We start from the raw sequence: 15,162 nt of genomic DNA, 5'->3' as shown, positions 1-15,162 counted from the left end.
GGAAGCCCTAAGTGGTTCTAATTGAAGCTCTCTTTCAAGTTCCTTGGGAGTGGCGTTTTCCATTTGCAACTTGTGGGTTTTTGTCTCTGGTCATCTACTCAAGGAAAGTGCCCACCAGGGACACAACGAGCCTGCAAGAGCTTCAGGACTTAATGGACAATGAAGAATATTGTCTATTTCCTTGAGTTAGGGGGTTTTCCTAGAATTCTACTCCAAAAAAAGATTAGGGTTCAGTATCAATCATTTTTATTATTTATTGTATAAAGGGGCTTTATTAAACCGGCGGATGGGGATAACGGTATCAATCATTTTATAAGTTGAACGATGTAACTGTGAGTTATTATTATTATTATTAAATATTTTTTGTGTGCAAACTATGAGTTATTTACCCTCACCCCAAAAAAAAAAATGTAACCCCTGAGTTTTAAAAAAAAAGTGAATTCCTACATGGCTAGGGGTGTAATTCAAGATTTTGGATCACCTCCTCTACCAAAGAGCACAAGATGCCATTAAAATGGGGGGCCACAGGGACCACACTGTAGGTCTCACTCTCTACAATCTTTTTTACAATTTTTTCCTATGGGCTACCCCTACGTATGTGGTTTTGTGCTCCCCTTCAAGGGAGACAATCCGGATTCATAATTTAAAACCAGTACTTTCATGTAGAAGGTCGAGTTTAAACCCTCTCAAGCCTAGAGGCCAAGTCCCACCTATATTTAAATTATATATAATAGCTCCTCCCCCTACAAAGACGTAGTCAAGGTACTCGAAAGCTGGCACGGATGAACTCAATTCCCAAAAATAAAAAGAAATGAAAATATCATAAACACCCCAAGATTTATGGCAAAACACATAAATTCTTCAAGAACAAGTCAAATTAGCATACACACTTCTAAATTATGATCATGTCGTTTTATATTCCCTAAATTACTCTTATCCTGCTTACTAAAAGAGAAAATTACCGGTAAAATGATAATAACTCACAGTTACATACTTACATCATCCGACTCATAAAATGATCGATACTGGTATACACATTCTTCTACGAAAACCCTAACCTTTTATATTTTTATGTATTTTTTATATATTTATTTGGTAGAATTCTACGAAAACCCCTTACTCGAGGAAACAGACAGTATTCTTCTTCACTGTCTGTTTAAGTCCTGAAGCTCTCGCAGGCTCGCAGCGTCCCTGGTGGGCGCTTCCCTTAAACCAAAACCCACAAGTTGCAGATGGAGAACGCCACTCCCAAGGTTCCGATCGAAGGCCGTAGGAACATATTGATTACGAGTGCCTTGCCATACGTCAATAATGTCCCTCATCTTGGCAACATTATCGGATGTATTAATCTCTCTCTCTCTCTGTTTCTTTCTGTTCCTCTGATTTTTAATCTGTTCTTTCCTTATGATATTGATTTTCTCTTTTGGGTTTCTTTTTCCTTAGGTGTTTTAAGTGCTGATGTTTTCGCCCGCTACTGTCGTCTTAGAGGTTACAACGCTATTTACATCTGCGGGACTGACGAGTATGGAACTGCCACAGAGACTAAAGCCATGGAAGAGAATTGCACGCCCAAGCAAATTTGTGATAAGTATGTGGGATTACTTGCTGCAATTATGGTCACATATGTTTTTTTTATCTAATTCACACATTATGGTAGAGATTTCAAATTGACTATTTTCTGATAAGCATGTTATTAATTACTTGATATATGATATATCAAAGGAACCCAGTTGGAAAAATACTTTAGAAAGTTAATGGGATTGGAATGAAGAGTTGAAATCACCAATTCGGCTGTATGACAGAAATGATATCTACAAAATTCGTGTTTATGGGCTCTGTAGGTACCATGCAATTCACAGAGACGTATATAAATGGTTTGACATTAGTTTTGATGAGTTTGGGCGCACATCTACTCCTCAGCAGACTGAGATTTGTCAAGCTATTTTCCTGAAGTTGTTGGAGAATAATTGGCTTTCTGAAAACTCTATGCAGCAGGTTTCTTTTTCATAGACTGTTAGCTTGAATTTTTACCAGTATTGCTTCAGAAGCAATTTTTGACGTTCTTTCCACTGCAATTGCAGCTTTATTGTGACACTTGCAAACGTTTCTTGGCTGATCGTTTTGTGGAGGGAACCTGTCCCACGCCAAATTGTAATTACGATTCTGCACGAGGGGATCAATGTGAAAAATGTGGGAATATGTTGAATCCAACAGAACTAAAGGATCCTAAATGCAAGGTACATCATTTTGCTGTTTATTTGCTGAGGTTAGGTTGTTTTTGCTCAGCCAGTTTTCCAGAATCCACATGATATTAATGTAACTGAGATACCTAGAAGTACAATTATAGTATTGCATACTATTTGTGTAACTGCATTATCGCCATTTGTATTGATGCTTGTCTGTTTTCCAGGTATGTAAAACAACTCCACGTATACGGGATACAGAGCATTTGTTTCTGGAACTCCCGTTGCTGAAAGATAAGCTAGAGCAGTATATTAACAAAATGTCGGTGGCTGGATCATGGAGTCAGAATGCTATTCAAGCCACAAATGCATGGCTAAAAGAAGGATTAAAACAACGATGTATTACCAGGGACCTCAAATGGGGAGTCCCTGTTCCTCATGAGAAATTTAAAGAGAAGGTAAATAAATAATAATGATGTAGTTTGCATTTTTTCTCTTCAGTGTTCCATCTATTCTGCTTAATGCATATATTGATTTTACTGTTTGAAAACCTGATGGACCTCCCTTCTCCTCATCTTATGATTTATGGTGACAGTTCACTAACTGATTGCTTGCACTATACTTGATTTTAGGTTTTCTATGTGTGGTTTGATGCGCCAATTGGTTATGTTTCAATTACCGCTTGCTATACTAATGATTGGAGCAAATGGTGGAAGAATCCTTCAAATGTGGAACTATATCAGTTTATGGGCAAGGATAATGTGCCATTCCATACTGTAAGTGATAAATTTCTTGTACCATAAATATGCCATGATCGCTTTTGGTCTTAAGTTTAGGAGGTTACATCTGAAAAGCTTGCGTGATGAGGGCACACTAGGATCTGCTTCTTTTTAAAGGTACTTTTTCTTTCTCTTGAGCTGTGTCAGACATCATTTCCAAGGTCGGGGACCAGGTTTTCCTGGAAAATCCTGTTCTGGATTGTGATAGGGAGCTTGATTTACTGATGTGTTCGATGTTAGTTCACATAAAGGTGTTCAAAGCTTGGCATATCCTACCTCATGGATGTATGTCAGTCTTGTTAGACATGTTGATTCTTTGGACCATGGTGTTAGTTTATGGGCATGGAGAATATGCTGCCACTCTAATAGCTTTTTTTTAATTTTTTTATTTGGCAATTCACTTTGGGATGTTGAGGTGGTAGCCATGGTCAATTGTAAGTGCAGACCAGGGATATGCAATCTTTTCTTGCTTCTCTTCCCTTCATACAATTGAATTCCTAATACCAATGTGGGATCTCGATGCAAAATAAACAATTTTATCTTTCTTTACTTGTTGTGAAGAACCAAGGGACGAAATGGTGCCCACAACGCCAGCAGGCAGGAATGGAGAATGCGTAGCCACCCATGGCATAATGTGGTGAGCTGTACTACCTTGGGTTGACCCAAACCCCTTTGGTACCTAGACAAAGATGGATGGTGTCTAGTTTCAGTTTTAGATCTTGGATCTAGTACAATTTTAGGGACTTACGTTGTCTGGGGAAATTTTCTTTTGATTTTCTTTTATTCTGTTTATTTTAGAATTCAGATGCATAGAATATTTGGTTTCCGAGTTCCCTTAGTTTCTTAATTTGAATAAGTTTTCCTGCTCGAGTCTTGGAGAATTAGTCTTTACTTTTAGGGGTCTTTTGTTCTCTTTACACAATGTGTAATCTCCATTACTGGAGCTAGATTGAAAAGATTAATTGAGTTGCTTGTGTTTATGAGCCTGTGTAGCTTTGTGCATTGGTGACTTCAACCCCCATTTGAGAGTGATATAATTCTTTGCTGTCATCGGAAAGTATTCTTAATTTGAATAAGTTTTCCTGCTTGAGTCTTGGAGAATTAGTCTTTACTTTTAGGGGTCTTTTATTCTCTTTACACAGTGTGTAATCTCCATTACTGGAGCTAGATTGAAAAGATTAATTGAGTTGCTTGTGTTTATGAGCCTGTGTAGCTGTGTGCATTGGTGACTTCAACCCCCATTTGAGAGTGATATAATTCTTTGCTGTCATCGGAAAGTATTCTACTGGTTCTATTCGATGACTATAATGAGTGCTTGTGTTTTCTAATTTTCCAAAAATAAACTTCTTATGTCTAATTTTCTTTCAAATGCTATTATGTGTTACACTTAGTAGAAAAATATCTCAAAAGGTGAAATTAGGACTCATTTATTGCTAAATCGTGCCCCTTTTTTCATCTCTGGTGGGTGTGATGTGAACCCGATTCTAGGCTTAGGGTTTCTAAGATGAATTCCCTAAAATTTGGGGTTTGCCCATAATCTTCCAGCAAATAAAATAGAAAATATTATGGGACGTAACAAAATAATGGGGGATGGATAATATTGTTAGATAGAGATGGGAATCTAAATAGGATGGGATAATTTTGAAAAGGGAAAAATTAGGGATTGATCAATATGGGCTGGATCTTGAGAAATCCTCCGTGGATCTTTTCCTTTCTCTTCTCTTTTCTTTGTTCCTTTCTTTTTTTTCCTGTCTTTCTTTTCTTCTTCTTCTTCCTTCTTTTTTTTGTTTTTTTTTTTTTTGTTTTTGTTTTTGTTTTTTGTTTTTTTGTTTTTTTGTTTTTTTTTTTGTTTTTTTGTTTTTTTCCGTTGCCACAATGAAGAAATGGCAGAGATAGAGGGCCAGAGGTGTAGGGAGGGAGGGGATGGGTACCGTAGGGTTGGGAGGGGGTAGGGGAATGGGATAGAGTAGTCATAGGGGGTGGGGGAGGGGGGTGGGACGATCGTAGGGCCGGGGATGGCTATTGCCAAGCTGCCTGCAGCAGGGGAATGGGGTGGGAACACCTGAGAACAGAGGAGGGGAAGGGAGGCTTGCACAGGGTTGGGGAGGGGCTGGGGTTGCTATGAATGAAGGAGAAAGGGTGGGGAGGCTGCTGATACTTGACTGCTGAATTAGTGGATGGATGATTGCTGGTATCGCAGGACTGAATTGATGAAAATAAGGATTTCTAGATAACTGCAAGGTCCCACCCGAAAAGGACCCTGTTGTACCTTCCTTGGCTGCAATTCTTGGACAAATTTTATTAATCCAGACTTAATGAATACAAAGAAAGAACCTACTAAAAGACCATTACTTTTAAGTGGGATTCTTTATAGATTAGGATCCCATTACAGTTAATCACTCGTCCAAATAAATAATAAGTGATGTAATGGAATCTCCTTGAAAATAGATTCCCCTTAAGGCTTAAAAGCTAAAGAAACTCTTGTTGTAATTAAAGACTATTATGAGTCTTATCTTAAAAGAAGAGCCCTAAGACTCACACCTCTTGAACAAAAAGACTAACTCATCCATAAGAGTCCGACCTTAAAGAAAGTCTCCTAAGGACTCGAAAACTCAACTAACAAATCAACTAAGACCTTTAGATAAGATTGGACTCCTAAAATTAAATCCAAAATTCTGAATTGAATTCAAGCAGATAATTCGTGCTGAAATTGACCAAATTACCCCTTTTAGGGTTCTGCCAGCCCTAGATGGGCCTACTTTAGGGTTTCAGCCGGGGGGTCAACCTTGTTCACATCAATGGTGCTGAGCCACTGAACCCATCTTTTCTGCTGCATATTTTTCCTTTCCTTTTTCCCCCCTCTTCACTGCTTCTGTCCTCCCTTTGTTTTTGGATTACCATTCCTTCATCTCTCTATGTTGTGTTTCATCCAGACTACAGGGATTTTATTTGGTAGAAAGGGAAACCATTGCATTCTTTGGATTTGCAAGGGCTTTTCATTGGCAAACATTGTGGGTGATGAAGTCTAGGTCCCCAGTTGTAGATCAAAGGTGAAAAATAATTGAAAGAAAATAAAATTGCAATTAATATCTTCAATGCCAAATTATTTTGTGCTTTTGCGGAAGCCTTTGGTACTGGGTTTGCCCTTAATGCCAACTTATTTTGTCAATTTTGTGGCTCATTGCATTATCCTTTTATAAAAGAGAAAAAAGGAAAAAATCAGTTCAGATGTCATTTTCCCCCTCTCATGAAATTCCTTTCTTCTTCTTTTTTTTTTTTTTTTGACAAAAAAGGAAGAGAATAAAAATGTGGTTGGCATTTTGGCGATATCTTTTCTACTTATTGTTCATTTTCTTGGTTAGGAATGTTGTTAGGGAGTTGGTGTTTGGGAGACCATTCGACTCTACCTAATGGTTTGAGGAGTTGGTTAAATTGGGTCTGGCAATCGGTGGTTGGAACTTTCGAGTGTGTGAGAACAGCTTTCTATTGATTTTAGGCTGAATTAGAAGATGCCAAATATCCGTTGAGTGAACCATGTTCTCACGTTCAGAGATAGCACAGCATTAATAGTTGTGATTTACTAATCATGTTTAGTTTTTGGAGATGTTTATCGTTATAGGTCTATCTAAGCATTCGCGAGTGATTAGGCCTAGATATTCTGATTCTTTAGACTACATTTAATTTGGTTTGTCACCATGCAAACCAGGTATGCACTAACTTGGTTCTGTATTTATGCAGTTCTAGGCCTTTTTTCACTCGTATCTATTTGTCTGTTTGTCAATTCTTAGTTGGTATACTGTATAACACTTCTGTGTCCTCAGTGTTTTTTATGATTACTCATGTTTCTCTGTTGGGATTCATTGTGCGCAGTCATAGCAAATAAACTTTAATTTTTGTCCAGTCATAATTTCTTGCCCTTTTTTTTTTTTTTTTTTGTTATATTTCTTCAAAATTCATGTATTCATCAAGATATTTTTCTTTTTCTATTTTCAGGTAATGTTTCCTTCTACACTTCTTGGGACTGGAGAAAACTGGACATTGATGAAGACTATCAGTGTGACTGAGTACCTAAACTATGAAGCAGGTATATATATGGCCCCATGCTAGTTGCTTTGCTAAATGCAAGCCTTACCATGCATATGCTTAATCAGTCCCGTTAATGATTACCTCCTCCCATAATCCCATAAGATGACTTGGAGTGAGGAAATAAAGGGAAAGTCACCTGACGCTGTAGTTGTTTAATATTATATCGGAATTGTTAGCTTGGTTTTTCTGCATGTGCAGGTAAATTCTCCAAAAGTAAGGGAGTTGGAGTCTTTGGTAATGATGCAAAGGATACAAACATCCCTGTTGAAGTATGGCGATATTACTTGCTAACAAATAGGCCCGAGGTGAGCTGTGTTGCTACCTTCTCTTCTGGTTCAGTCGTATGCACTCAGTTGTATTTATTATTCTCTATATTTATAGCTTGACCAACTTTTGTATCTATGTATGAGTTTAGGTGTCAGACACGTTATTCACATGGGCTGATCTGCAAGCAAAACTGAACTCTGAATTGCTCAATAACTTGGGAAATTTTGTTAACAGAGTGTTGAGCTTTATTGCAAAACCTGAAGGTTAGTAAGTATTTTACACGTGGAAAAAAATTGCTAAGCAAATGCACCCCCCCCCCCATTCCCCTACATAAAAATCAAAGTACAAAGCTTCTGGAGAGAATATTACCAAATCAGACTGTAATATTAGCTAGTCAGACTCTCTTCTGTTTTAATAATAGTTCTCTATTTATATTGCTTGAATGAAATATGGGAAAAGCAATGGCATTAGTGCAATATTCCTTTCTTTTTTGCATTTTTTGTGCATTTGTTTTGAATCAAGTTTGTTCTTTATGTTTGTTTGCTCTTTTTTTTTCCTTTTTTTTTTTCTTTTCTTTTTTGTGAGTGTTACCCATTACAAGTTGTAGACCTAAAATTGGCTGTATCACTTCTTTTTGTATTATTTGTATTTGCACTCAGTGCTTACAGATAGCCCCTGCCCTTCTTTTTTTTTTTTTTAAATGTAGGCCAAGGGTATGCCTCTATCATTCCTGATTCTCCAGGTGCAGAGTCACACCCCCTGACGAAGAAATTAGCAGAAAAAGTTAGTGAACTTGTCGATCAATACATTGACTCAATGGAGAAGGTTATTGCCTTATTGGATGAAGACACAACCTCTTATATTTTTACTTTTTTGGCGTTTAATGAGGCAGCAAATGAAATTATTATTTTCTTATTCTATTATCTGACCTTAAATAGGTTAAATTAAAGCAAGGATTGAGGAGTGCAATGGCAGTTTCTAGTGAGGGGAATGCATATTTGCAAGTAAGCTTGCTTAATTTTTTTTTCCTCTCTTTTCAATTTGATATTGTTATCGATTGAGGTGGTAAGGCCACGTCCAATGGAGACCCTTAAATGCCCCTGTGCGAAGAACTATGGACAAACCTAAGATAAGGTTAAGAAGTGGTGAGAAAGGATATGCATAGCTTAGGCCTTGTATCTAGTATGGTCTCAAATAGAGCCTGATTGGACAAGGATCCAAGTAGCCGATCCCATTTAGTTGGGACAAGGCTTCTTGTTGTCTATTAGGAGGATGGAATCAAGGTACCCAACCGAGTGTCACATGCCTGATGGATTGATTTTCGTAGTCCTATTGGCCATGGTGATATGTGTTTACCTTTTCTGTTTGTATTTGTAAGGTTTGATTTTTCACACCATCAATAAATATTCTTATGTGTGCAGGACAGCCAATTCTGGAAGCTCTTTAAAGAAGATCTACCTACCTGCAACATCATTATGAGGACTGCGGCTGGACTCGTATATCTACTGGCAGCTTTGTTGGAACCTTTCATGCCATCCTTCTCCGTTGAGGTTATACTTTTTCCAGCTTATTTACATTGTGAATTAGGAAGTATTTTATGCTTATATGCTTTCTCAATGTTATGGTTTCCTAGATTTTGCATCCTGAGGCCTTATTTTCTTTGACATTTAAGGTGTTAAGCCAGTTAAATTTGCTGAGACAACATCTATCACTGTGTCAAGAAAAAGGAGATATTGACAGGGCACGAAGACCTTGGGAGTTTCTACCTTCTGGTCATAAAATTGGCAAGCCTGAACCTTTATTTAAGGAACTGGTATACTTACTTTCTGTTAGTCCAAAATATTTTTTTCTGCATATTTTATGGTGCTTTATTTTCTGATGGTTCATTTACCCCTTTCCAGACAAGTTTTGTTTGACATTCATTATGTTATACAGAAAGATGAAGAGGTAGAGTTCTACAGGGAAAAATTTGCTGGAAGTCAAGCAGATAGGATAGAGAAGGCAGATGCTGCGAAAAAGGCTGCTGAGCAGCTGATGAAAACAAAAATTTCAGGTAATGCTAAGTTATACTTTAAAAAAATAATAACTTGGTTGCCTGCATGTGATTTAGTTAATTTCTGATAGCAGATGTTACGTGGATTGACAATTATCTGATAAATCTTCTATGGATTGACAATTATTTGATTAGTCTTCTATTTTGGATTTTTTTGGCTAGGGAATATTTATTCTGTTCTTGGGAGAACATGTATTGTTTTTGAAAACTTAAGAGTGGTGTTGGATGGGTTTGGGAATCCACATCAAAGCACAAACCAGCCTTATTTTAGTCACAACCTGCAAGTATATGATTAACTGGGGCTTACGGGCTGTGTTTGAAGAACATATGGAATGCTCGTAGGAAATGAAAATGGATTTTACACAAAATATGATGCAGTAAACAACAATGGGTTTGGGGGATCAGGATAGTTTGCTGTAGATTGGAGTTAGAAAGAGAGGAATGGATGGAAGAATGAGACAAAGATTGAGAAAAATAACATATATTGGCTTCACTGGATTTTGGGTTCTTTCCAAAAACATAACTCGGCAGCTAGAAAAGAATAGAGGATACTGACAGTCTGACCTGATGGAAGAAGACTCTGGTTCCAGCTGATAGCATACAATACTTACGCCCTGAATAAACAATTTCAACTTTTGATACTCAGCTCTGATCTTTCACAATGAGTTATTTGCAAATTTAAGGATTAAATTTCTTAATTACCTTAAGGAACTCAGGTAGGAAACTAACCATATAATAAGGAAATCAAACTCTGTTACGTATTTATCTAACAATTTCTATTAAAAAGAATTAGAAAAGTAACAAAATAACCTCAATTTCCTGATTTGGGTAAAGGAATACTTGAACTGGGATTTCTGAAATATTACAAACCCGAGCTCAATTTTAATTGTGGTTGCTGATTTGACCATTTGGATTTTTTAGTGATCACCATATTCACTTTCCTAGAATCCTTGTTTAACCTCATTTTTTAATTATGAATTCTTGAACGGAAGTTCTGAAGTCTGGTTTTGATTATTGTTTTTAATACTATTCTTATTATTCAATTGAGCCTGCCAATTGAGTTATTCTGATTGCATAGCCTCTGAGATCAATTCTGATGCTGTGATACTGCTCTTTAGAATCCTAGCATCAGTAGGAAGTTCTGTTATCAGAATCAATGATACTGCTCTTTAGAATCTCAGGAGTTGGCATTGGAATTCTATTCTGCCCTATAAACAATACCTTCTACTAGGAGAAGTACACCCTCATCAATTCTGGAATGGGACTCTTTCAGAGTTGTTCTGATTCTGGTTCCTCAACTATCACTAGGATTCTGGATTTCATGCTGGAATTCGAAACCTAATCCTTGGTTGATCTGGATCCACATTATTTTGGCTCTCAAAAGCTTGATTGGGGTCTTGTTACTAAGGAATTTGCATGTTTCAGGGATGTTTACTTCCAATTGGTTTTCTTCACTTTGTAGATGAATTTTGTTTTTCTGTTTTTTTAAATGGTTTGTTTGTGAAGAGTCACATATTTATGAATGGATAGAAGTTTCTTGTTGCTGCTTCTGAGACTCAATTTTCAGCAGATGGAGATGGGAAAAATAAAAAGCCTAGTAGATCTACTGCTGATGGAAAATCCAAGGCAGCTGTTGAAGCAGAAATCTCCATTTCAAGACTTGATGTACGTGTTGGCCTTATCACAAAAGTTCAGAAGCATCCGGATGCTGATTCCCTTTACATTGAAGAGATAGACGTGGGTGAAGGAACGCCAAGGACTGTTGTCAGTGGCCTTGTCAAGTTTATTCCTCTTGAAGAAATGCAGGTTCAATATTATTTCAGGCTTTCTTTTCCTTTTTATTCTTTTGGGTATCGTCTTCGGTTATTTTTCTAATCAGTGGTCATATTGATCTATTCGTTTATCCACGAACAGAATCGGAAGGTTTGTGTCCTCTGCAACCTGAAGCCGGCAACCATGCGGGGTGTCAAATCACACGCCATGGTTCTTGCAGCTTCTAATGGAGGCCACACAAAAGTAAGCAACGGCTGCTATCTATTAGTAGTGAATGGATTTGATGTACTGGTAAAAATAATTTAAATATTTGTAAGCTAATTTTAAGCAATGGCTCTTATCTCTTAGTAGTGAATGCATTTGATGTAGGGGTAAATATAATTTAAATATTTTAATCTAATTTTCTTCGTATCCTTTTATAAAGCAATTTGTGTCTCCTACTCTCTGGGATGTGAGACAAGCTAAATATTGAAGGCTTTGAGGCTGAACTACTAAGAAGGGATGGCAAAAAGTTCATTGGTGTTATTTGGAAGGTCACTTGGTGGTAATTCTTGGATTTAATGAAAGTTAATTGGCTATAGATTTGGAAATGCAAAAAACAGTTAATGGTTCAGGAGATTTTAGGAATTCAAATTTAGTAGAGAACAGTTTTACAGTAGCATAAATTAAGAACAATAGAAAGCAGACCAAGCAGGCAATTAGAGAAAGGGACACTACCCAGAGATGGTCTTGCCTATGTGAGCTGCTGGGAGGGGTGAGTTTGAAGTTGGTTCTAGCCTGTCATTTTTGTGCAAATTTGCAGACCTCATGATTCAAACCAAGCATTTGCCCTGACAAGTGACTACCTGAACCTCTTGCTGCTGCTCTAAGCTATGGTGCCTTCAAGATAGAGCGAAAGGAATAGAAATGATAATTGCATTATGTACGTTTCATTCTTAGAAGGATTAAAAACTTCCTGGTTATTAAAATTTCTAAATGGTTCAAAGTAGAAAAGGTATAACCATATTTGCTAGTTGCAAGTTGCAACAACTTACAACTGTATTTTCTGAACTTACAGTAGGTGGTGCATCCAGGTCACTTAAATGTATATTTGCTTTGTATTGAAAGCATTAGAAATTAAATCAATGAAATATTAACCCTGGCAATGGAAAAGTAACATTAAGAAGACTGAAAATTAAATTATAATCCTTTTGATATTAGCTAAATTAATGAAATATTAACCCTGGATATGGAAAAGTAATGTTAAGAAGACTGAAAATTAAATTATAATCCTTTTAATATTAGCCTTACATCACATTAGCACTGCTCCTCCCAAATACCAGTTGGAGGCATGTTCAAACCCACTCATTGTAGTTGTCTAGGTGTCTCCTACATGTCCAATTCTTTCTTGTGACCAAGGCAATAACAGGCCTTGTTGACACTTGCACTAGTTTATGTTGATCTATGTTTACTGTTTTATACTTGACTATGTTTGGTTTTCTCATATTCTCTCAGTATTCACATAGTTATTTATCTCATCAATATGGCTTCCAGTGTTGTTGCATATAAGCATATATTTATTTGAAATTATCTTTACCATATGCCTATATTTATCATCATGTATTGGACACCGAGTCAGTTTCCTTGTCGCGTAGGCACTCCTTCTAAGCCTTTGATTATGTAATCACTGTGACAACTTTGCTGATCACTGCCAGGACTAGCGAGCAACCTTACCAGCTGAACTAGCTGGCAAGAATTACTTGTATTATTTTCATGTAAAAACAGTCCAAAGAACAGAGCAAGGATAATCAAACCTTCTCTATTCTGGATCTGCATCACTGGAAGTTATATCCTGAATGTCATCAAAACTAGTTGTGGTTCTAAGAATGAAGGATAGTTCACTTCTCCACTCAAGTCAGTCAAGTTTAGTGCTAATCCTTTCATACTTAGAAAGGGTCCATGTTGCAGACCTCATAATGAAGAATTTTGTTGCTATTGTTGTTTGTGCTGCCTCCACACTGCAAGACAGATAAAACTGATCCTATCTGCTATGTTTTCTTCAGGTTGAATTGGTTGACCCACCTGAGTCTGCTCCTGTTGGAGAGAGAGTTACATTTCCTGGATATGTTGGTGAGCCTGACAGCGTTCTGAATCCCAAGAAGAAGGTTTGGGAAACACTGCAAGTTGATCTCAACACAGATTCAGCTTTGGTCGCCCGCTATAAGGACATCCCCCTCATGACTTCGGCAGGTGTTTGTAAGGTCAAATCCATCTCCGAAGGCAGCATTAGGTAGTGCCCTTGTATTCGAAGGCTACAAAATTTTTCAAGAAGAGTAATTTAATTAATTATCAGAAACTTTTTTTTTTTTTTTGGGGGGGGGGGGGGGGGGGGTTCTGTTATTTAAAGAATACCCCTCCTCCCCCAAAAATGGAATTATGTAAATGGCAATTTGAAGCATGGTGTTTCCAAATTAATTTATGTTGCTAGCCTTTTTTCAATACTGTGTCCTTTACACGTTAATTCATCTATAGTGAACCTTGTTCCTTAGTTCGTCCTTGTTTGGTAACATGTCCTTAGTAAGTCATTGCTGGTTTTTGCTTTGATTTACTAGGAAATGCTGATTTATATGGTGCTCTTTCACGCGTTGCTGAATGTGGAAAACTATATACATTGTTTATTACATATAAAACCTCTGATTCATCTTGTTAGAATTCAAAGAATTGTGGGGGAGAGGTGTGAGGGGAGGAGAGATCTCTATCCTGACAGATAGAGGATTCCTACTTTATAATTGCATGCTATGTGCTATAGGCAATGTCATTCTTGTGAGACTTTATAGTTAGTTGGATGGAAGATTAAGGAAGATGAATTGGCAGCCAATACTGAAACTGGGAAGTCAAACGTGATGCATAAGGGGATAAAATTCAATATTTTTTCTCATTTGAATAGCTGAGAGATCTTTCAGAGGCTAATAAAAGCAGAAGATTTGAATGCAGCTACCACTGTTGGAACTTGGAAGTGCAGATAAATCTGTTAGGTCGAACTACATACTTTTTCCAATATCAGATTGGTGATTTCTGTTTTGGATTCTATGACAGCATTGTGTTTCCTAGTTTCAATATTTTACTTTCATTGTAAAGATCGTATCCAGTTCCTGATTTCTTCTTCTGCAGATAGCTGCACCCACCCCACCTTACTGCCTTGGCCAACCCTACTGATCCAGTTCAAAATCATAGTTGCATCAAACGAGAGTGATTTTTCAACCAAAACTGGTAATGGGCCAGACCTTTGCTGCAGTTTCCATTGTGGAGTTATTCGATTCCATGAAAAACCTTGGTCTTAGTTGATGATCCCTGACAGATATGATCAAGAAACCAGATGATGAATGGTTTCCACCATACATGCCCTTGTTTCTGTTTCCATCTTCTAAAGCTCTGCCCAAGCTCCACGTACACTGTACTGATAATCAAGTTTCAACAAACAAAGGAGCTTCCATCTCTGTCATGTGAAATCAAAGCACAGTTCCTGCAACTAAAATAATTTAATAGCATGACCCTCTGCAGTTCCTGCATTTCATTATTTTATTGCACTCTTCATCTCATCCCTATTAACTTTTTAAACAAAGTTAAAATTGAATAGAACCTGTATGTATTCAAATTAAATTTAATGGGTGGACCTCCATGTTTTCTCAAATGAGAACTGCATTTGCGCGTCTCCAAAACCCAATTACTTTTCGTCATTGATTGAAGAATTCCATCTCGGTTTCCTATGCTTGACTAGTACTGTTAGAGTTGTTTATAGTTTTAATACAATAACAATATTTTCATGTCCCATGACTCTTCTCAGCATTTAAAAGAACTAATATTGAGGAGATGAGGTCGTGAAATCAACTAGGGTTCCATTATGGAAGCCTAAACCCTAACACACTTCCTTAGGGCTAGCAGCAAACTGGATCTTTAATTTTTTTAACCCATTAACTAGAGGCAGACCTGACTGAGAAAGAAACCTTTATGGGCTATATTGCTTCAGTTAATGCGCATGACA

General features: G+C 37.3%; 1 protein-coding gene across 2 annotated transcripts; it reads left to right on the top strand.

Annotated features, from left to right (window-relative positions):
- The first annotated feature begins 1,101 nt into the window (after positions 1 to 1,101).
- Positions 1,102 to 13,498, top strand: LOC149009339 (putative methionine--tRNA ligase). Of its 2 annotated transcripts, none has more exons than XM_089161900.1 (17): positions 1,102 to 1,341; positions 1,444 to 1,588; positions 1,842 to 1,995; positions 2,082 to 2,237; positions 2,411 to 2,641; positions 2,816 to 2,959; positions 6,956 to 7,046; positions 7,247 to 7,353; positions 7,464 to 7,578; positions 8,022 to 8,140; positions 8,254 to 8,319; positions 8,737 to 8,865; positions 8,988 to 9,128; positions 9,251 to 9,368; positions 10,939 to 11,174; positions 11,283 to 11,384; positions 13,184 to 13,498. In XM_089161900.1, the coding sequence occupies exons 1-17, from the start codon at positions 1,233 to 1,235 to the stop codon at positions 13,412 to 13,414; spliced, it is 2,394 nt and encodes a 797-aa protein (XP_089018026.1). In that variant the 5' UTR covers positions 1,102 to 1,232; the 3' UTR covers positions 13,415 to 13,498. The 2 variants fall into 2 exon arrangements, with proteins under 2 accessions (XP_089018026.1, XP_089018025.1); XM_089161899.1 differs by having other exon boundaries at positions 10,936 to 11,174.
- The last annotated feature ends 1,664 nt before the right edge of the window (positions 13,499 to 15,162 follow it).

The sequence above is a fragment of the Hakea prostrata genome, chromosome 7 (assembly GCF_041222555.1).
Source record: "Hakea prostrata isolate BN-2017 chromosome 7, UWA_Hpros_2, whole genome shotgun sequence".
Lineage (NCBI taxonomy): Eukaryota > Viridiplantae > Streptophyta > Magnoliopsida > Proteales > Proteaceae > Hakea > Hakea prostrata.
Note: the sequence above shows the minus strand (reverse complement) of the source record. Positions and strands in the feature narration are given on the sequence as shown.